General features: G+C 43.4%; 3 protein-coding genes across 3 annotated transcripts in view; all 3 read left to right on the top strand.

Moving 5' to 3' along the window:
• The first annotated feature begins 5,299 nt into the window (after positions 1-5,299).
• LOC136429520 (uncharacterized) lies at positions 5,300-8,096 on the top strand. The gene is made up of 4 exons (XM_066419352.1): positions 5,300-5,377; positions 5,867-6,103; positions 6,701-7,000; positions 7,621-8,096. The coding sequence occupies exons 1-4, from the start codon at positions 5,308-5,310 to the stop codon at positions 8,094-8,096; spliced, it is 1,083 nt and encodes a 360-aa protein (XP_066275449.1). The 5' UTR covers positions 5,300-5,307.
• A 776-nt stretch (positions 8,097-8,872) lies between these two features.
• LOC136429519 (bone morphogenetic protein 1-like) lies at positions 8,873-11,818 on the top strand. The gene is made up of 4 exons (XM_066419351.1): positions 8,873-9,041; positions 9,780-9,893; positions 10,709-10,890; positions 11,533-11,818. Exons 1-4 carry the CDS (start codon positions 8,873-8,875, stop codon positions 11,752-11,754), a joined length of 687 nt encoding a protein of 228 aa, XP_066275448.1. The 3' UTR covers positions 11,755-11,818.
• A 772-nt stretch (positions 11,819-12,590) lies between these two features.
• Positions 12,591-20,941, top strand: part of LOC136429518 (polycystin-1-like protein 2) — a 32,003-nt gene continuing 23,652 nt past the window's right edge. Inside the window, exons 1-8 of the mRNA XM_066419350.1 lie at positions 12,591-12,792; positions 13,657-13,844; positions 15,427-15,586; positions 16,601-16,759; positions 18,599-19,015; positions 19,315-19,416; positions 19,877-19,939; positions 20,182-20,547. Coding sequence (XP_066275447.1) covers positions 12,591-12,792; positions 13,657-13,844; positions 15,427-15,586; positions 16,601-16,759; positions 18,599-19,015; positions 19,315-19,416; positions 19,877-19,939; positions 20,182-20,547 — 1,657 coding nt within the window. The remainder of the gene's footprint in view (positions 12,793-13,656; positions 13,845-15,426; positions 15,587-16,600; positions 16,760-18,598; positions 19,016-19,314; positions 19,417-19,876; positions 19,940-20,181; positions 20,548-20,941) is intronic.

The following is a 20,941-nucleotide window of genomic DNA, read 5'->3' as shown; positions in this document are numbered from 1 at the left end:
TTGTGTGTGTTTTGTTCTCTTTTCTATCATAGTTTTCGTTCCCACAAGCTGCCCGGTCGGGCCCCGGCATGGAAATGTGACCCTAGCATTACGGAAATGACAGAAACAATGGTAGACAACTATCAGTCACCAGAAAACCGGTCTGACCCTTCCCGCTCGTTAATTACAGCCGCTCGGACCCCCCGGGCAGAAGGGTAGGGATCATTTTTTGGCTATCCACTCGAGGGGTACATTTAACATATTCCGTCCAACTCACACAAGTGCTGCTTCGCCAGTTTGTTTGAGAAGTTATTTTGAAGGAGAGAAACACAGCGGATATGTTTCTAACCTAGTGGTGATCACTTTACGACGTCTGTAGACACATGGGAATCACTCGGGAAGCTGGACCGAGTCACAGGTGAGTTTTAGCTATCTTGCTTGTAGTGAGTATTGATCAAAACAACTCCGCAACGCAGCTATATGGTTTCTCTGCGTCCTGTTGTTCTTATAGTGTCTTGTTCATTATTATCATGTCCGACAGGCAGAAAGTGTTGTGATTGTCAGTTGTTATGACACGCGGTACTGTATTCTGTTCCTACCACCTGCACAGTTCAAACGGGTTGAAAAATGTACAAGCGCATTGTTGTCGGTAGGACGTGGTTTGCTGCGTCCTTGGTTTCATGCATTGACGGATGTTCAACCTTCTTGGTTTGTGTCTGCGTTTGGTGTACAATAGGAGATTTGTTGTTGTTGTTGTCCTTGTTTTATGTTTATTTTCCGCTAGACATTGTCACTTGGTGCATCTCAAACAATATCTTTGCATCAATAGTCTGACTTGTTCCATCGTTGTTACGTATGCCGAAGTCCACAAATGGTAGCTTCATGGCGCATACAGACTGTGTCTACTGTGTAAACTATGTCTACATAGGACGTTTGTGGTATACAGGTGTATACGATGGTTTTGTTTTATTTCGTCAATTTGTGGACGGTAAGATTTATGCAAATGATATGCGCCAAGATACGTTCATTTCAACAAAAATTGGAGTTAAAGTCTACAAGAATGAAAGTAATCGACTAGTATTACTTAAAACATGTGCCATGTTGTTGTTGCGCACTAGAGAACGGGACTTGAGTTTTGCATGTCTCTCTTTCTCTGTCAGTCCATGTGTCAGTCAGTTCTGCATGTATGTATGCTGATATGGTTGCTGATTGATTGTAAGTTTCATTGACAGGTCGAAAATGTTGATCAACATCAGCCTCTTGGCACTTACCTAGTTGTGTCATTTGACATTAAAAGCCAGCATACAGGGTCCTCATAAAATGTGCTGATCTAACTGGATCCGATACCGCCCAATGAAACACTCATAGTTTACACAAGACAAAGTTGTATCGGGTTAAACTGCCAAACAAATTGTAAACTGTAAAGCAAATTTTCCATATGCTTACAATGTCTTAAAGCAGTGGGGAAAGTCTAATGACACACTGGCGCTTAAAATATCTGTCCCCAGAGATGAGAATAATTAGTTGATTGTGTCATGTGGTATAATCTACAGCAGTAATGGGTGGGTTGATATGTGTGTTTTACTGGTGTTGTTTTCTTTTTGTGTTATTCAGCCATACACAAGTAGTAACCTTAGTAAAATGTTCTCGATTTTATCTTATTTCATTGGGGTTGCGACGAATACAATACACGTGGGACACAGGCAGCTACATGTATTGCAGAGCTTTTCAGAACACGTAGCAAAACATACATTGCACAGACTTAGGCCCTACAAACCCTCTTGCTTTATTTTTAAGTAATAAGTGTATTGCCTGTCTTTTTTCGGTCATAGAATTTTGTTCCTATAATTCGTACTTCCGGTCTCCTGGGGAAACAAACTGTGACGTAATGGGGATAGATAGAATCTGAATGAATTTTATTAAGATGATTGTATTAATCTTACATTAAAAACTGGTCACTGTGATTTGAAAAAAAAAGGTTTTAGTTATGAAGGAAGATATTTCAATAACCGTAAGACAGAAATAGAGACATGTAACCTCTATTGACATTAATCCGCCTGGTTACATAAATCTGCCACTTTGAAAAACAGTTAGTTTCAGAGATCTCTAGTGTAGCATCCCGCATATCTGCACAGTTCAGATATACAGGAGTGCGTTAAACTGAGGGACGTTGGTTGGAGATCTGTTTGGACGCATCTTTTCAGGCCTGCGGAATTATGTAGCCTGGTGGAATTATGTTTAGTAGATGTTTGACCAAAGAACGGTTATCGATTCAGCATGATATCATATTGAAAAAAGTCTCTGTTCATCCATTCAGCCGTTTGCTACGGAATGTAATTCGGATTTGATCATACTAATCTTAATTAACATATTTATATGGGCGGAATCATAATTATATATCATTGACACTAAAATCACAAAAATGCAAGCAAACAAGTGTATACAAATAGGTTTTCCTACGTACAAGTTCTACAAGAATATGAATAGATCAGCATGTTTTTTTTTTTAATTTTGTATTATTTTTTATTAGTCAAAATAATACAATTGTACATAAAACACCATCCAGCAAATCAAATTAAGACATCATAAAGTATAACATAAGGTATTTCATTTCTCACAGTGTTTCTCTTTGTCTTCCCCTCCTTGTCGCAATGATATATTCTACTGTTTTATGTTTAAAGTCTATACGTGACTGTCCATATCAACATGTCACTACAATGACGTCATACTTCCTGTTTATCTTCTTCCGAAACATTAGACGCAAACCCATCACCAGCCTAAAGCTCCCATGTCTATATTGGATTTGTGTTACCCTTGAATTTATAATGCGGATATCGTGCAGAATAAACAGTATGACTAAAAAGACAACAAAGCACACAAAGCGTAAAAAGATTACATCTTTTGTCGATGAAATTCGTTGAGCGCTTTGCCAAATCGCCCGATCGAAACGAGTTCGCCAACGTGCCGCGGGTCCAGTGACGATAGGGGCTTTAGGTCTGTCGTTCATCACTTTTGACTGTCCCTTTATGTTCACACCGAATGACGCAGGATATAATACATACCTAGGATTAACCAGGTCGTACTTAAGGCTATTTTTTGTGGCCCTTAATCCGACACGTTCCTTTCTTACGGTAATTGATACCTCACATGTTACATACGATACTGTATATTTCTCAAAAAAAAAAGAACTGAAGATATCTTATGATATATGAGACGGTGTACTGTTTGTTTGGCGGAAGAAAAATAAGAGAATCAAGAAATCTACTCATGACATAACTTCAGAGTAAGGCTAATATCACAGAGGTCGCACATGGGTGCATTGCAGGTGTCCCGAACATCTCCTAGTGTTGTTTCGGTCGTCATGGCAACCAGGTTTGTTTACACCTTGCCGCCGGCCACTGCTGTCAGCAACCCTATAATTAATCCGTGATCCAGGTGTTAACAGGTTAAATCAGATGAAGAGATATGTAGTATAAGTATCTCATGTCATGCCTGCATAGCGTGCAGCCTCAGATATTGTGGGGCATGTCTGCCTTGTTTTAAGGATCAGATACTAGTATGTCCAAATGGGAGTTGACGTTTATGGCTGTAAGTGTCTCATGTCATGCCCGTGTACCTCTATATACGATGTGGCATGCCCGCCTTGTCTTAATAGGCCAGAAGTGTCCGAACTTAAGTTGAAATGTATAGTTGTAAGCACTGTTATTATAATTCTCGAAGCTTTTGCATTTGTTGGATTAAAAAGTGGACTTAGCCCTGGCGAGTAGTCCGAAATGATTAATGTACGAGCTAGATGTGTGTCGATACTTAACTTGCCACACGACTGTCTTAAAGTTTCAAGGAACTCAGTGTTTCTCGTAATGTTACCAGAAGCTACCGCCATTTATACTCTATTTTTACTTCGGATTTTGACAGACAAGGACGACGTGTCACTGCACTCAAGTTTTTATAACTTATATTACCAGTGCCATGTACAGATTTCAATTTTGTACACCTGAGCAAAGAGAGGAAAGTTGTGTTAAGTGCCTATCCCAAGGGCACAACATCGGTGGCGTCAGGGAGATTTGAACTCGGGACCTCTTGGTTCTGAGTTACACCCTGCCGTTACGCCACACGACCCCACGATTTATAATCATTGATTATATAGTCCTTACGCTTCAATGGTAAGAAGATGCCATGTACTAATTAGGTAGAGTAAAAGTATGTCTAAGACGCATTTCATCTTTTAAAGATATGTTACCAGTTCTGCTGAAGAATGTGTTGTGTGGAATACTAAGCCTGTTTGAACATAGTTCAACAGACTGCTTGATCGTCGATAGTGAAACGCTTTTAAAGACGACTGGTAAATTGTTGGACGAAAAGAAGTCTTCCCCGCCCTTAGGCGTGTTGAGGAGAAATTTCCTACATACAAGGCATACTCTCGAGGTAACCCGTATGTAAAGCCCCCCTCTCATTGGACCCGCGGCACGCTGGCGGCGTCGCTGCGGCCGATCGAATTGACAAAGCACTCAACGAATTTAATTGACCAAAAACGAATCTTTGTGTGTTTTGTTGTCTTTTTGATCATACTTGTACGTTTTGAATAATATTCTCATTATAAAGTCGAGGGTAACACAAGTCCAGTTTAGGACGCAGCGACGCCGCCAGCGTGCCGCGGGTCCAGTGAGAGGGGGCTTAAGGAATAGCAGAGAGGGGTTTTCGATGGAAAGTGAAGACAAACTCCAGTTGTTGCCGTGGCCGAGAAACGATCTTTGTTCCACACTCACATGTTCTCTCCTCTGTATTCCTCGAGTCGGTCTGTCTCATACTGTGTTCCTAATTTCATACGTTTTTCAACATCTTAAAGATTAGTCATAAAGGATGTGGTAAAGGAGTAAAAGTCTCAGGGGCAATGGAGAGACTAGTGCCGTCTTGCACTGCCTTGCACTGGATGTAAATCCAAATGTAAATCCAAATGCAGTCAACCGCCAAGCATTGCAATTTATTGATTATACATATACATGATACTATTTTACAACTTCTTACCCAAGGGCTAAATGCAATATGAAACAAAGTATAGAAAACAGCTCACAGACAGTGCAAATTAATAACAGTGAGATGTAACCATTCTAAAAATTGCTACGGGATACAATCTAAGCTGTCTGGGTTTGACTTCGTTTTCGGAAGCAGTGGAAGACGAAGTGTCCCTCTTTTTTCTGCAATGATTGAGTTTTGAGAGGTTTACAGGGTTGTAGTTAAAACAATTTGTATATTCGTAATGTTTATTTTGATAAGGGTGAACAGAAACTAAGACGTAGCTTGTTCTTTTTTTTTTACAGGAAACCAACGATGTGGAAATGCACATTGATCTCCAACCTCCTACTGCTCGTCTATGTCATTTCGACTGCAGGGGACACAGGTATTTTCATTCAAAGCCACCACATGCCTATCATCTCCGCGTTTTTATCCGTGTTATATAGCCACTACAGCCATCCTTAAGTCGATATTCATACGGTTAAGGTTGATTATTCAAACTTCTTAATAGGTAAAACCCTTCAACAATTATTGGTGGATTAGCACTGTCCAAATTTGCGTAGCTTATCGTAGCCTGTAGTCCAGCCTTGTTAGTCTTGGCCCGCTCCAAATATGTCCGCTAGAGGCCAACGACGATCGTTGGCAGCTAGCCGACGTTGGGGCTAGGCAAAAGCTAACAACGCTGGACTCCAGGCTAATCTTTTTGTTGTGTTCTTCTTATGGACAAAATCGCCAGGGATCGACCTGCCGTGCCTGCAATGTTTGATAAAACAAAAATATGTCCCACATGTGCAGAACTACACAAAGCTCACAAATCATTGTAGTTTATCTAATGGTGCTTCTCAGTAAATCCCGCACTCTTGTTGTGTTACAGAAACCTGTGGATTATCGACGTTTACTCACGTACCCCTACGTGACTGTACCGGGTCGGACATAACTGCACACAAGAGTGTAACACTCCAGTTCTGTGCAGAGGCCTGCTGCGCAGACTCGACATGCCTGTCGTTCCAGTACAACACCCTGTCAACCTGCTACTTGAAAAACAAGCTCTGCTCTGCAAATGAGAAATCGTATTCATCGATTGGCAACATGTACGATCGGGCAGTTTCAGGTTGGTGCATTCTATCCCGCCCGCCCCCTCCCTCTCTGTGTCTCTCTCTGTGTCTCTCTGTGTCTTTCTGTGTCTCTCTATGTCTCTTAGCTTAGCACTCAGCATTTGGAAAAGGGTATGGAAGTTAAGCACACTTCACTGCTGTAGTGACTTGCACAAAGTTGTGTGGCCCAGGGCTACAGAAATGGAGATGGGCGCCGCCTTATGCACCTTCGGTGCGGGGAGTACTTTAACTTTTAACTCTATGTCTCTCTGTCTCTCTGTCTCTCTGTATCTCTGTCTGTATGTCTCTCTGTCTGTCTTTCTCTCTCTCTGTGTCTTTCTCTGTCTCTTTCTTTTTCCCTCTCTTCCCCTCTCGCTTTCTCTTCCCTTTCACTTTCTCTCCCCCCCTCTCTCTCTATCTCTCTCCCATCTCCCCCCCCCCTCTCTCTCCCTTTCCCTCTCAAGACTAGAGTGTACCGTGTACGTTTGTAATATACACCATGTGCATGTACCTGAAATATGATACAAAGGCTCCAAGACCATCACATTTTAAGAATAACAACCTGAACCAACCAACTCACGGTAATGATACCTCCAACCTATCTCTCTCTACAGAGAGCGAAAGCCCTAAGTACACCAGTCTGGGTTGTTGGTGGGACAGAACTGACCGCGCCATTCCGACGCTCGAGGGGACAGACTCACGTCTAGACGGCAGCTATCAGGCGCGTACAGACGCCATAGAGAAGTGTTACCAGGTTGCACTGTCTCGTGGTCTAGCCGTGTTTGCTGTACAAGCTGGCGGCTGGTGTGCAGGGTCTGCCTCCTCCGACACCTACAACAAGTACGGATCTTCCACGGCCTGTATCGACGACGGCGAAGGCGGGCCTTGGTCAAGCGAAGTCTACAGACTTACAGGTCAGGCTCGTTATCTGTTTCAAGCATCTTCACTTGTCATAATCTCTCTGCTTTGGTTATAGACGAAAGTGATGTGTGTAGCCGAAACAAAGTGCCTCTGCTAAGGGAGAATAGTTTTATGATCAGAGAATTTGTGGCATCGTATGGCGCAATCGGTAGAGTGTTTCGCCCAGAACCGAGAGGTCCCGGGTTCGAAACCCCGATATGCCCCGATGTTGTGCCATTGGGAAAGGCACTTTGCACGACTTTCCTAACTACACCCAGGTGTGAATGGGTACCTGACTTCAGTTGGGGAAGGTCGCATTGAGGTCACCTGCTGGCGCCGAATGGCAGCCGCCCAGACCCTTGCGACAGTTCCACAAAGTGCAGGATGGAGCAAATATGTATCTGTTCTGTATTATATGATTGTAAACCCTACAGCAATTCAGCACTGGCTGCCATATTGCACAGGTAATTTCATTAAACCAATAAACCATTATTATTATAATCTGATCAGAAAATGTTGACTATAGTTGTGTGAAATGCCTATTAATTAGACAATCTTGAAAACAAACTTTAATTGCTTGGAAAAAAACCCTTCCGCACACCTTGAGATGATTATTTTACACCATATTCTGCAGCTGCATGGCTGACGCGGGACGCATCATGGGTGGTGGATTCCGCCGGCACACCGCATGTGTTCAGAGGAGTGACCTACGATGCCGCGAAGGCTCTGGACGGCAGCACTGGGACCTACTGGAACCCACAGATCCGCCAGAACTACCTGTACAACAACTGGTACATCGTCCTGAATCTCACAGAGCCGTACAGTCTGCACCGCATCGCAGTCAACAACTACGGAGACGTCACACACGACATTAAAGCCTTCACGCTGCAGAAGTCGCTGAGTGTGAGTCCGTACGTCTGGGAGGACGTCGCGTCCGTCGATGACGTTCAGAACGGGACGGGCCAGCGCCAGGAGTTCGGCGGGTTCCAGGGAACGGCGCAGTTCTGGAGGTTCGTCGTCACCCGAACGCACTCGGGCTGGCAGCCGTGGCTGAAAGAACTCGACCTCTACGGATTTGCGTCGGGTAAGAAAATGTACTATTTCTTTTGACGACACCTCAGGAATGGGGCCGTTATAATTTGTACTGCGATTGAGTTAACAAATGTTCTAAAGATTACACGAGCGCATTCTATAGACTTGGTTGTTGGCGACACCTTGCGGGGACGGTCTTTTCACATAGTTGGGAAGAATTTCATTGCTTGTTATTTTTTGCCTATTGAGAGGGATCGAACAGTTTAACTGTTCGCGGGACATGCTTTGTACACGCTATACGAAATCAGCAAGAATTTTATATCCAATCTGACTCACACACGCCCACTACCCGGTTTATCGTCTGTTGTTTCCAGTGTAGCGAGGGTTAGACATGCTTGTACATATTTACCCACATACTCTTGGTTCTTCTTGCATGGTTTTGACCTCCTAGACATCTCATGTAAATCTTCACTAGCCTGGAGTAAGAACTCAAGACATATAAATGCGCATATACAGTAACCAGGTTAACAGCTTCCGTAGAACACAGATAATGCTTCGGTTCCAATCGGAAAAAGATGCCCCGCCATGTACTCCACGGGCTGTTTTTTGGCACGTTCGGGCGTGACCCTTACGTGGCCCCGTGGGACACCCTGCGGTTGCCGGGCCCGGCCGGGACCCCGAATCAATTTAACTCGGACTTAGATTGAACGCTGGAACCTGTAACAAATTGACGCGATGAGGTACACACCCCCCCCCCCCCCCCTGTAGTCTGCCGGGCAATTTGTGACTTTGGGGCCTGGCCGGGACTGCATCCCCGACAAGCACCAGCGCAGTTGGGACCAAAGCATAACGAGATGGATAGCGTCGGGGGCACACAGGTAATATGGATTTTCTTGTCCTCCACAGCCCTGACCGAATGTGAGTCCAGTCTGTGCCAACACAACGCGACCTGCCGAGACGTTGATGACGGTGGATATAACTGTACCTGCGCTCCCGGCTATGGAGGACAAAACTGCGAAATCGGTCAGGAAATCATAAGCTTCTGCGGGTCATTACCAAATCTGTGTACAGTTTTTACTTTTCCCGACATTATTGCATCTATATATCCCCTTGCGATTAACCTGTTTTCATTTTGCTGATTTCATATCAATATACATACATACTTTTAAACGGAAATCGAATATGCTGAATGAAAAAGACTCTTTGTACACAACCAAGTGATTTTTTTCAAGCGACATTTCGGTGACCGTCTGTCACATTCCTCAGGGCAATTTTTACTGGTTCACATAGCACTGCAGCACAGGTGTCGCTGCTTATAGATGCTTTCCCAAAACGCAGAGTATTGACATATATACACTGTTGCAGGGAAAGGTATCTACAATGCGGTCACCGAAATGTCGGTTGGATAAATCACTTGGTTGTGTACAAAGAGTCTTTTTATGAGGGCCTGCATGGGGGGTCCCGACAACGCTCTACGCTAAATTCGGAGGGCCGGCTACGTAATACGCTAAATTCAGAAAGCCTCCCTACGCTCTACGCTGAATTAAGAAAGCCCGCCCTACGCTCTACGCTAAATTATGGAGTGGTCGGCAACGCTCTACGTAAAATTAAACGGCCGATTACGCTCTACGTAAAAGGGGCATGCAGGCCCTCTTTTATTCAAAGTAACTATTCACGAACGGAATATCCTTTGTACAAAGTTCCCATTTTTCTCTCACCCTGCTGAAAGTGCTGATAATCTTCATCTTTTTTTTATCCCAGACATTGACGAATGTGCATCTAACCCATGCCAGAATGGAGCTCCTTGTAAGGATCAAGTCAACAACTACACCTGCGCATGTGCACCAGGAAATAGCGGCGTGCATTGCGAAAACGGTAATGGTTTTCTTTCTTGAAATAATGTTCATATAATCATCAGGATTAGATAACGGTTATGATGCTCTTTCTTAAGGTAATGTTCATATAATCATCAGAACTAGATAACGGCAACAGTGTTCTTTCTTGAAGTAATGTTCCTATAATCGTCTGGATTTGAAAGGATACAAATCTACATGTACATCCAATTAACAAAAAAACGTTCCCTACCGTTCCAAAATACTGTCTATAACTGGGCGCAGTCTGTTCAGCAGTAGTCGGTTGTACACCTTGGCAGCCACCTGTGGCAGGGAAATGCCCCTGTAGTTGTCAGGGAGGGTGAGATTTCCCTTCTTTGGGATGGGAACAATTCCCGAGAGACCCCACTCTGGGGGTCTGTGATGACCAGCCAATGTTTGGTTGCAAAAGTAATCGAAGAGGATGTTGGCCTTGAAGATGAGGAACTTCAATCTGTCATGTGCGACAGGAACTTGTGGGAACACTTATGTCACCTTTAACCATCATCATATCTTGCCTTGTCTGGTTGGCCTCACGTAGATCGTCGTCAGTGCATGTAGTCCCAAGTTTACAGTTCTGTTGAAGGTGCTGTATAGTTTGGGGGTCTGCCCCGCAGGGGCAGGCTGCACTTGAAGCCTTGCCCCATCTGAGCATGTTGTCGCCAGTCCTTGCTACCTTGGCTCTGGCTCTGTTGAGAGTGACCCAGTCTCTCCTTGGTAGCTCTGCTCCTGGGGAAGTGACTCACTAGGGAGTGGTAGGACCTCGTTGCTGTTAAAAGAGGATGAACTGAACTGAAATGAACTTTCCCTCGCCCACAGGATGCGGCGGCTATATGAACGCCCCAAACGGGACCCTGCAGAGCCCGGGACATCCACAGAACTATGCGAACAGGCTGGATTGTGTCTGGATCATTACTGTGGACCCTGAAGAGCGGGTCTTCCTCTCATTCTTCACCTTTTCATTGGAGCCCTCTTCTATCTGTAAATATGACGACGTCAAGGTAGTGTATTTTTCAATGTTACGGTGTTAACAAGAAATAATTAAATTCAGCCTTTTTACCGACTCTTCAGATTTCTTCTGTTTTTCTCTATTACTGTTCAGAACCTCCCATAATGACTTTAACTTAATCTTACGGTGCATTCTGTTAGAAGGAAATCTAACGTGTCTTTTCGTGTTTATCTTTGGTTCTTTAATATCTTCCATGTGATACTTCAACTCTAGGCACATTTGCCGTTACTTTCAAATAAGCACATTTGCAATGGTAAGAACTCGTTACTATCATCACCATCATCATCATCATCATCATCATCATTATCATCATTTTCATCTTCACCATTACCATCATCGTCATCATTGATCATCATCATCATCATCATCTTCTTCACCATTATCATCATCGTCATCATCTTCATCATTGATTTTCATCATCTTCATATTTCATCATTATCATCATCGCCATCATCTTCAATCATCACCATCTTCATCATCATCATCATTTTCATCGTCATCCTCATCTTTTATTTGTCTTCCTTTTTCTCAGTATTTTGGGCGAGTCGCCCGGACTACCACAACTCTTTAGGTTTCAGATATGGCATTGGACTAAATGGTACACGTCTATAACCTGTATTGTATTCCCTTGAAGGTGCAAGACGGCCATGGCGACTCTGCGGCTGATCTCGGTACTTGGTGCGGGACCGACAACCCCCCACTGTTGACTTCCACCAACAACACCATGTCAGTCCTCTTCCACACGGACGGCTCAGAAGTGTTTCCCGGCTTCGTTGCCAAGTGGTCCACAAAAAGTCAGTACCCTGTGCAAATTACTCACCTGGCATTAGCTCCTAAAACAACAGGAGCTAATTGATTCATTACCATACAGCCTTGTCTTAACTTTAACTATCTGAAATTATCTCAACCATCTGAAATTGTATAAAACCTAGTTCTTCCAGATCTTTCCTTAGTCACTGACGAAAGATACCGGATGCTGTCTGAAACGTCTGACTGTTTCAAAATGAAAATGAGTAACTATTTTTTGGCTCATCTTATTACCTGGATGTCTAACATTCATCAATGTATTCACCCGTTTGTTGTTTCCATTACAATGAAGAACGTTAGGTATCAAAGATGACGTTGAAGGTCTTCTATTATAGTTTATTTGATTGTCTGGTGAGCAAAATGAGTATTGGAAATGGTTACGGCAATGGAAAATACATAAAGAGAGCAATGGTCGGAAACCTCTCTTCTTTTCGTTGTCAACTAAAAGGTGTAATCGATATGAAGTTACTTTACAAAGTAGTTCTATGTGCTTAAAGGTACCGTTGAAGGGTGGCTGAGGAGTTTTGGTAATATGTTATTGAAAAAACCCTTTATAAATCTTCCTCAACCTTAATCTTTTTTCAGGTAGTACCTTATAGCAAGGTGATAATTTATGAAAATTGGTATGACGTCATGATTACGTCATCAAGGGTTATAAGGCCATGCCCATTTTTAGAAAAAGGCTCTCCTTGGCTTGTACTTCGATGTTTATCAATATAACTTTGCAGGAATGTACATAATAGTAATACATCAAGGATTATGCGTGCCTATGTTTATATTTTGAAATGACGATTTTGGGCGAATTTTTATTGTTATTTTTTATCCAAAATTCGTCAATTTCAAAATATAAACATAGGCACGCATAATCCTTGATGTATAAGTATCATGTCCATTCAACGGTACCTTAAAAAAAGACATCGCCTTTCTCTCACTGATGGTTTTGAGCATCCCCATATTTGTTACTCCCCAGACGAGTTTGACGAATGTGCGTCGAACCCATGCCAGAACGGAGCAGTTTGTAATGATCAAGTCCATGGCTACACGTGCGCATGCGCTCTTGGATATGACGGCGTGCACTGTGAACATGGTACGTATATCTTTCTCACCACAGTCAGCATATTCATATGGTGTGAGACAACGCGAAACGCACGAGGATGCAGATTTTAGAGTCTCATATGTCTGATACAGATTTTAAAAGATGACCGACAAAAATGAATACGCTGATGAAATCTCATCCATAGGGCACAATTCACGATCACATTTGTTTGTTTCGCATATCCTTTATCCAGTAGGTACCAGCTAAATAAGGCAGAACTGTAAGGTTCAATCCAATAACATCGGGACGGACCCCTACACGTTTCGGTATGTGTGGTGGGTTCTTTAACGTGCAGGAGGTGTGGCTCTCCTCAAACACGGGACTTCTGGCTCCACGTCCCACCCGAGAGGACTTACTTAACTATAGCTAGGTTCTCATTTTGACCTGAGTCGAGTGATCAAATAGGTGTTACATGCTCTTGAAAAGTGCACTTATGTTGACACAAAGCGAGTCTAACCTACTGTATGTACCAATGGTCCGTTGAGAAGTACATAGGAGGTCTATCTCCTACTCAGGTACTACTCTACGGAATAGTCTGACACCAAACTTCAGAACGGCGCCTTCAGTTGCAACATTCAAATATATGTTGCGACGAGAAACTATGAACTGACTATGAATACCGAATATGGAAACGATGCTATATCGTCGACTTATTTCTATATTCTGAATATGATTATGGAATACTGATTGTAACGTTATTTTTGTAAAACGACTTTTGTTATATTTTCCGATGATATGTTAGAAGGACCCCTGACCTCCTCCCTTGAAGTCTTGAAAAACGGCCTCGGCCGAATGAGTGCATACTGTATACTTTCAAGGTTAAATAAAGGTTGAAAAAATGTTTTCTCGTTACAGAATCAGGTTGCGGCGGAGTCATAAACACCCCAAACGGGATCATACAGAGCCCCGGATATCCAGAAGACTATGCCACCAACTTGCACTGTGTCTGGATCATCGTCCTCGACCCTCGACAGCGGATCTACCTGTCATTTGTCAACTTCGTATTGGAGGATGATTCAGACTGCGAATACGACTACCTCAAGGTAACATGTATTTTCAATGGTCATTTTTGTTGGCCTAAAATGTGAGAAATCTAATCATTGTAATGTGAAAGGAAAAAAGAAAGGAAAGTGATCTCGAACCAGTTTAGCTCAAATATTAAATGAACTCAATGAACAGATGAGCTAGTCTTCCACTGGTCGTGACAGAGAAGACAGACGCTATGTACAGTATTTACAGGTTCATTGTACCGGGAAAATTCCCCTAGCTCTTTTCGACAAGCACAAAGAACAGTGGACCACCGCTTAACGTCCTGTCCTAAGGACTGCGACCCTTTCCGGTAGCGTGCATGTCGGGTGAGCGACACAGCCGGGATCGAACCCGGGGCTTCTCGTTCCAGAGGCAAGATCGTTAACCACTGGGCTACGCACGCTACAATAATGTGACACTCCTTAGTGTGCGCACACACCCCGTACTTCATCTTCATTTCTGTGTGTTGTTAAGAGTTAATTTTGCCAATGGTTGTTGATCAATACAAGAAATGCATCCACCAGGCTGATCTCCCTTATTGTCACGTATGCACATTACGTTCTGGGTAAAACAAATACATGTATGGTTACTTAAATATATGGTTTAAGTAAGGTTTGCGGGGAAGAAGTTGTATTCTACTTTGATTCACCGTTGTGCAGTCTGGTTATCGAACCTAAGACATCACTTATTCGGCTGCAAACTTAACCTAAACCAAAAACATGTTAATACGCAACCCATGCGGACTTGTATATGCGCATAAGTGTGACAGGGGCTTTACGTTCCGGGCACTGTTTGTGCTACTCCTTTACTGCGGTCTTTAAAGAACTCGTGGTGACGAAACATGCTTTACGCCTGTATGAATATGTACAGGAACCTGTTTCCAAGTACAGGGTCGCCAGGTTTGTGAATCAACGTATACTGAGATTCTTAGCTGCACTAAAAGTCCAGGCACAGTTGGGAACGCAGCCTTGCAGTGACGCCACTATGTAGCAAAGCGTAGAAGAGTACATTTAGTACGGAGAAGACAGTCGAAAGATTGCCAAAACATCGGTGGATAAATCCTAATTTTGTTGTGGTTGGAGTGCAACATATAATAACTTATGAGACAAGTTTTAACCCTCTAATTTCCAACACAAACATTGGATTTACCCAAATTTTCAACTTTATTTATGATCCACTGTTCACCGAGTCACGCGTGCTATCTGCATAACGTGACGTCATCTCAGCGGTGGATTGCTCACTCCTTGACAGAGACAAAGTATAGAATTTGGGTAAGTCCAATGTTTGCGTCGGAAATTACAGTTAAAACTTGTCTCAGAATGGTTTTTACCAACTCAGATGAAGTTTTAAGATAAAATACTGTATTCATGCATTTTAGTTCGCGTGGTTTATATTTCGCGGTAGGGAGAAAATGGAGTGTTCGCGGGTGATTTGAGTTCGCGTTTGAAATAGCAGTAGCGCTACAGTCACACATTGGAATGGATGTTCGCGGTGGGTTTAAGTTCACGATAAAGAGTTCACCGCGAAAACCGCGAACATGAAACCAGCGCGAATATTTCTGCATCTACAGTAACCCCTTTTTGTTATCTATTCAAGGTGCAGGACGGCCGGGGCGATTCCGCCGTTGACATGGGAACGTGGTGCGGCACTGACAGCCCTCCGCCGCTGAACTCCACCAACAACTCCATGACGGTCATCTTCCACTCGGACTACAGCGAAGTGCATCCCGGCTTCGTCGCCACGTGGTTCACCGACAGTTAGTGCAACTATGTTATACCCCCATGCCACTAGGACTGCGCTCTCATCGCGCGGTCTCTTTGACCTAAAATTTTAACAGAGCGAATTTCATACTAAAGAACGCTTAGCGTGTTTTCTTGTCTTTTTAGTCATACTTGTACATTTTGCATGATAGTCCAATTGTGAAGCCAAGGGTTTAACACATTTATTCAGCGAGAGCGCAGCGAGAGGGCAGCGAGAGCGCAGCGAGAGGGCAGCGAGAGCGCAGCGAGAGCGCAGCGAGAGCGCAGCGAGAGCGCAGCGAGAGCGCAGCGCGATCGCCGTCTAGTGGAATGGGGGCCTTATATATACTTCGCCGCATGTCAGAACACAAAGAAAAGTCGGGTTGCAACCTAGATTCAGTTATTTAAACCAAACATTACTCGATAAAAAGGAATCTAGTGGATATTCTTATAATTCTAGGAGTATACGTATTACGGAAATTTTGTAGTTTTTTATTATTCTGTTTTCGTACCTCACATATTGCCCAGTTATCAATCGGTTACAATTGGAAAAAAGTTCTTTCACAGGGCTGTTTTTTTGCACTTTCGGGCGTGACCCCTACGTGTCTCCATGGGACAGACACTCTACGGCTACCTGGCTATTTCTTGGGCTCGACTAGACCCCGGGGGGACTTTAAGTCGTACTTGAAATTATCCCGGAACCTGCTAAAAAATAGACGTCGTGAGACAATCGTGCGAACACAGAAGCATAACAAGGGCTAGCCCTTTATGATAGCCAACAGCAAATGGATGTATGTCATTTCATACCGCCTAATCAGTCAATCAAATCAAATCAAATCAAATCAATGTATCAAAGATTTTGTACCCTATAATCGTTCTTTCAGTTTTTAGAGTCCATTTCTGCAAAAGGTTGGTCAGATAATTTGCCACTGAAAGCAATCTTCTGTCACCTACAACACATTTGCACTGTCATGAATGGATATACCTCACTCTCTTGCGTATTGAACTCACTCTATACATGTACCTTACAGCACTATCAACCCAGCCGCCATCATCCACTCCCGAACTGCCGACATCCACTCCCGAACTGCCGACATCCACTCCCGAGCCGTCGACATCCACGTTCCAGCTGCCGACATCCGCTTGCGTCGGAAGCGATAGCGAAGTTCCTACCCCCATAAACTGCTCGGGTAAGCGTTAATCCCATTCTGTAGAACTTAGCAAAAGTTGGTTACAAGAATATTCCTCAATCAGTGACTAAGAAAAGGTAACGAGATACGTACCTCCAAATTTTCGATGTCAACTGTATTTCTTGATCACGGATCGCTATAAGTAGCTGAGAACACGAGACTACGACGAGACTTGTGAGACTTAGCAAAAGTTGTAACGGCAATGGCAGGAGGTGTCATGAGCCGATTTCATTTTGCGATGAAATTCAAGAAAAGCTTTCATCGAGATCTACTGCTAAATCATAATTAACTAGAGTTCCACAAACACATTATCTTCGCCAAATAATCAAGGCTTATTATGGAAAGTGATTTATATTTACGTGCCTATCACCCCCTGCAAATTTGATCATGCACCATACCATTTGGACGTTATGATTGGGCGAATGAGTCCAGTTAAGATAGGGTTAAAAATCATTTGGTGGTACAGGACTAGTATATGTGTAGAGTGTGGTGATATATCTTATAACTGGTCATGAAAAAATTTGAGTATGGTAGTGTTGAAAGTTGAAAGTGATGATGAAATAGTACAGTCAATACATATGAATAGAATAAATCTGGCACGTTTTTAGGTGTTTCTAGTCAGGCTTTCTATTTTGTCCCTATTTCGTTATGTCGCCAACCGTGTTGAACAAAAATGCTTAAACTGAACGCGTCAAAAACCAGCAGGACCCACACCTCTGCTTGGAGAATTGTTTATTTATTTGACCTACATGTACGTTTATGCAAGGCTATCTGTTTACATGACCTGACACTGTCCCATGTCCCATTGAAAGGCAGTGGGTTAACAAACTTTCCTTACTAATTATGCAAATTAGCTCCTTATTTGCATAATTAGTCATTGATTATGTAAAGCACCATCCGAGCTCTCTACATACCAAACATCACGACGATCTGTCGACCCATTCTCAAGTTATTCATGTCCGAATGTCAAAACAAAAACACCCACTGCGGTTCTTAACAAGCCGCTAGGGGGCCAAAATTTACAGAACTTACTTTCTGTGGCATGAACTATCTACCACACAAAAATCATGACCATAGCACTTTCAGAAAATATGCCCCTAAATTTTGAAGCTCTGCTGCAGTACCTTTGGTACCCGCTAGAAGGCCCATTATCGAACTTGACCTTCCTTTCGGTAAATCCTACCCATCCACTAAATATCATAAGGATCCATCAACAGCTTCTTGAGTTATGTTGTCCACAAGAAAATTCACATCCACACAAAGCCCGCTGCAGTACCGACGAAAAGTGCCAGGAGAACCATTTTTGAACTTGACCTCCGTTTTCACAACATCTACACACCTGCAAAAAATCATGGAGATCCATCAACGTTTCCGTCACTTTTTTTGCCTACATACAAACACAAAAAAATGCTAAGTCCGCTGCAGTACTATTGAAAAACGCAAGGTAAACCATTTTCGAACTTGACCTTCCTTTACACAACCACTACACACCTACCAAAAATCATAAAGATTCATTGAAGTTTTCTTGAGTTATGCTCCTGACATACATTCAGACCCACCCAACAGATTTTTCAACCGAAAACATAATCCTCTCCGAGTACAAGTACTCGGCGAAGATAACAAGACAATCTAATCTCCAAGCAGATCTCCACAGTGCTAAAATCGTACAAGCTACCCAGAGAAGCTCCAGTCAGCCAGGGAAGTTGTCAGGCATCGTCGTTGCAATAAAAACTCCATCTGCCAGTTGGATACGGTCTTTGCAACCGTTGGATGTGCTTGAAGATTAAAGACAATCTACAGCTGAGCTTCTTACATGGTTGTTCATTTTTGTTTTAACAGCTGTCAACATCGCACGAGGACGTCCTTCGTGGCAATCCAGCACTGACCACGGCGGTGTGCCTGGTAGAGCAGTGGATGGGAACAGAGACGCTCATTACCAAGATGGCGCCTCGTGCACTCACACCCGCGCCAACAGCAACACCTGGTGGTACGTCGACCTGGGGTCTGCCCGCAGTGTCGGTAAAGTCATCATCGTCAACCGGCAGGACTGCTGTTCGGAGCGGCTCGACCCTTTCCGCGTCCACGTCGGGAACTCCACGACGGTCGCGCTGAATCCGTCCTGCGGGGATGAACAGAGTGCGGGGAGCAACAGTACGGTTGCAGTTGAATGTGCGGGTCTGCCTGGCCGGTACGTCGGAGTGCTGCTGCCCGGTAAAAGTAGAATCTTGACGCTGTGCGAAGTAGAGGTGTATGAAGGTAAGAGAATATGGTGTACGCATGTGTAGTTTCTCTATAGTATTCGTATTTTTGAACTTCTATAAAGAATAAGATCATCTACAAATGACTTGCTTGAAGTTGAACACGCCATTTTTAAAACATGTACAGTGCCCTGCATACATGTACTTGTGACCATCTTGCTAGACGTATTGACAGTGTCATTCCTACCATACGTTCTTCAAAGTTACACGAAATGTATCGGCTTCCTCAAATTAATTTGTCGTTCATTACTTGACTTTCTTTATTCATTACTCAAAATGAATATCTGTCATTTACAGAAGCCTCCCCTGATGTGGAAGTTACAACTGCGATTCTCGGAGCAGTGCCGTCTTCTACCTCAGAGCCCATCTTCACGGCACCGGAGAACCACACGTCTTCAGGTACTTTTAGAAAAGGCTTGATTCATCTGATAGCTTTGAGCAATACAGTTGTTGTTGCGTCATGAAGTGTGCCCTATCCCCGAAAAACAAAGATGGCGGACTGCAGGAGTGAAAACGCGTTGGACAGACTCCTCCCCCCAAAACACTAAGCTCCGCCCTAAAGCACAATATTGGATAAGGCCCCCTGTGTATCCAGAACTATGCGCGATTGGGCACGGTTCGTGACAGTACCCGCGAATCCCAAACCGTGCCTTGGGCAAAAGCACGTTTTACATCATCGGGCGTTAGTAACATCACTGCCCCGTCAATCACAGTGATTGACAGCGCTTCCGGGCACGGTCTGGGACAGTCGGGCTGTATCCCTTTCAGGCACGGATCGTGACGGGCACGGAACGGGACATGACAGTTGAATTATGTCACTGTTTCTATCTGTTACATGATCTGTACCCTCTACCAACAGGTCCAACAAATTCAACCACACAAGCTCATCTCAACAACACGTCGATTGGAGTAACACCAACAGGTGAGTTTTACTTCTGACAGGATAGTTTTCACCGTATAAGTGTACAGAAAATGAAGCAAAATGAATTAAGATTCTTGTAAGGCTTCCACTAGTGCGTCAAGTGTTGGCGGCTAGCTTTGACGGAAAATGTTGCAAAATTGTGGAGGGATTTTGAAACGATGACCTATCTAGATCTGTGCATGAAACGGTACTTGAGCTTTTAGATAAACTGGTTGCTTTTTTCTTTAACTCAATTCTTTTAGCAACGACACATGACGTTTTCAATTCAACAAGATGGGACGGCACAACAACACAAAGAACGCCTGCTGTTTCAAACTCAACATCACGGAACATTTCAAACTCAACAATACCGTCGGCTGCTTACAATGCAACAACATGGAACGCTTCGACAATGCCCACTACTTTGAATTCGACATCATGGAACATGTCGACTTCATCGAGAACACCTGCGGCAGCTTTCGATACAACAACAGCGGGCACCTCAACTTTAGCAACAACTACAGCTTCTCATTCTACAAAATGGAACTTAACAACAACAATAGTGACAACCACAACAGCCGCAACAACAACACGAGGATATTCTAGCACAACATCGGCAGCAGAATCTGGTGGGTACACGACCTTTTGTTGTAGCTTTAACATTTTGTGTTTGGAGCAAGACACTATACCATCAGTCGTTGGTCCCGTGATTATGTAAGCATGTATGCATACAGTAGCCATAGCCTCAAGTACCAACTTAGGATTGAGGTGTTCAAAAATATTTTCCCTTGAGTTATCAACTTGTTGCCACCATTGACCATGTATATGTACTACAAGGGCATCCTCATTGGATAGCTTTAAACAACGGCTGCAGCTAGATGCCCAAAGCTAAGTAATTCAGTGTAGTATATATCATAGAAGTTTTAGAAGTTTATTGCAAGTTCATGCCCATGGGCTAATTGCAAATACATGGTAAAAACATAGAGAAAAACAAACATGCGTCAGTAAACTGTGTCTGACTTT

Source organism: Branchiostoma lanceolatum, chromosome 3 (assembly GCF_035083965.1).
Source record: "Branchiostoma lanceolatum isolate klBraLanc5 chromosome 3, klBraLanc5.hap2, whole genome shotgun sequence".
NCBI classification, from domain to species: Eukaryota; Metazoa; Chordata; class Leptocardii; order Amphioxiformes; family Branchiostomatidae; genus Branchiostoma; species Branchiostoma lanceolatum.
The sequence above is the reverse complement of the archived record's forward strand: the minus strand, read 5'-3'. Positions and strand labels throughout refer to the sequence as shown.

Bases quoted from the DNA above. Each gene is read 5' to 3' on its own strand.
- LOC136429520 (XM_066419352.1), top strand. From the start codon at position 5,308: ATGTGGAAATGCACATTGATCTCCAACCTCCTACTGCTCGTCTATGTC. The intron at 5,378-5,866 runs GTATTTTCATTC...GTTGTGTTACAG, and splicing joins TTCGACTGCAGGGGACACAG to AAACCTGTGGATTATCGACG. The intron at 7,001-7,620 runs GTCAGGCTCGTT...CATATTCTGCAG, and splicing joins CGAAGTCTACAGACTTACAG to CTGCATGGCTGACGCGGGAC.
- LOC136429519 (XM_066419351.1), top strand. From the start codon at position 8,873: ATGGATAGCGTCGGGGGCACACAGGTAATATGGATTTTCTTGTCCTCC. The intron at 9,042-9,779 runs GTCAGGAAATCA...TTTTTATCCCAG, and splicing joins AGGACAAAACTGCGAAATCG to ACATTGACGAATGTGCATCT. The intron at 10,891-11,532 runs GTAGTGTATTTT...ATTCCCTTGAAG, and splicing joins GTAAATATGACGACGTCAAG to GTGCAAGACGGCCATGGCGA.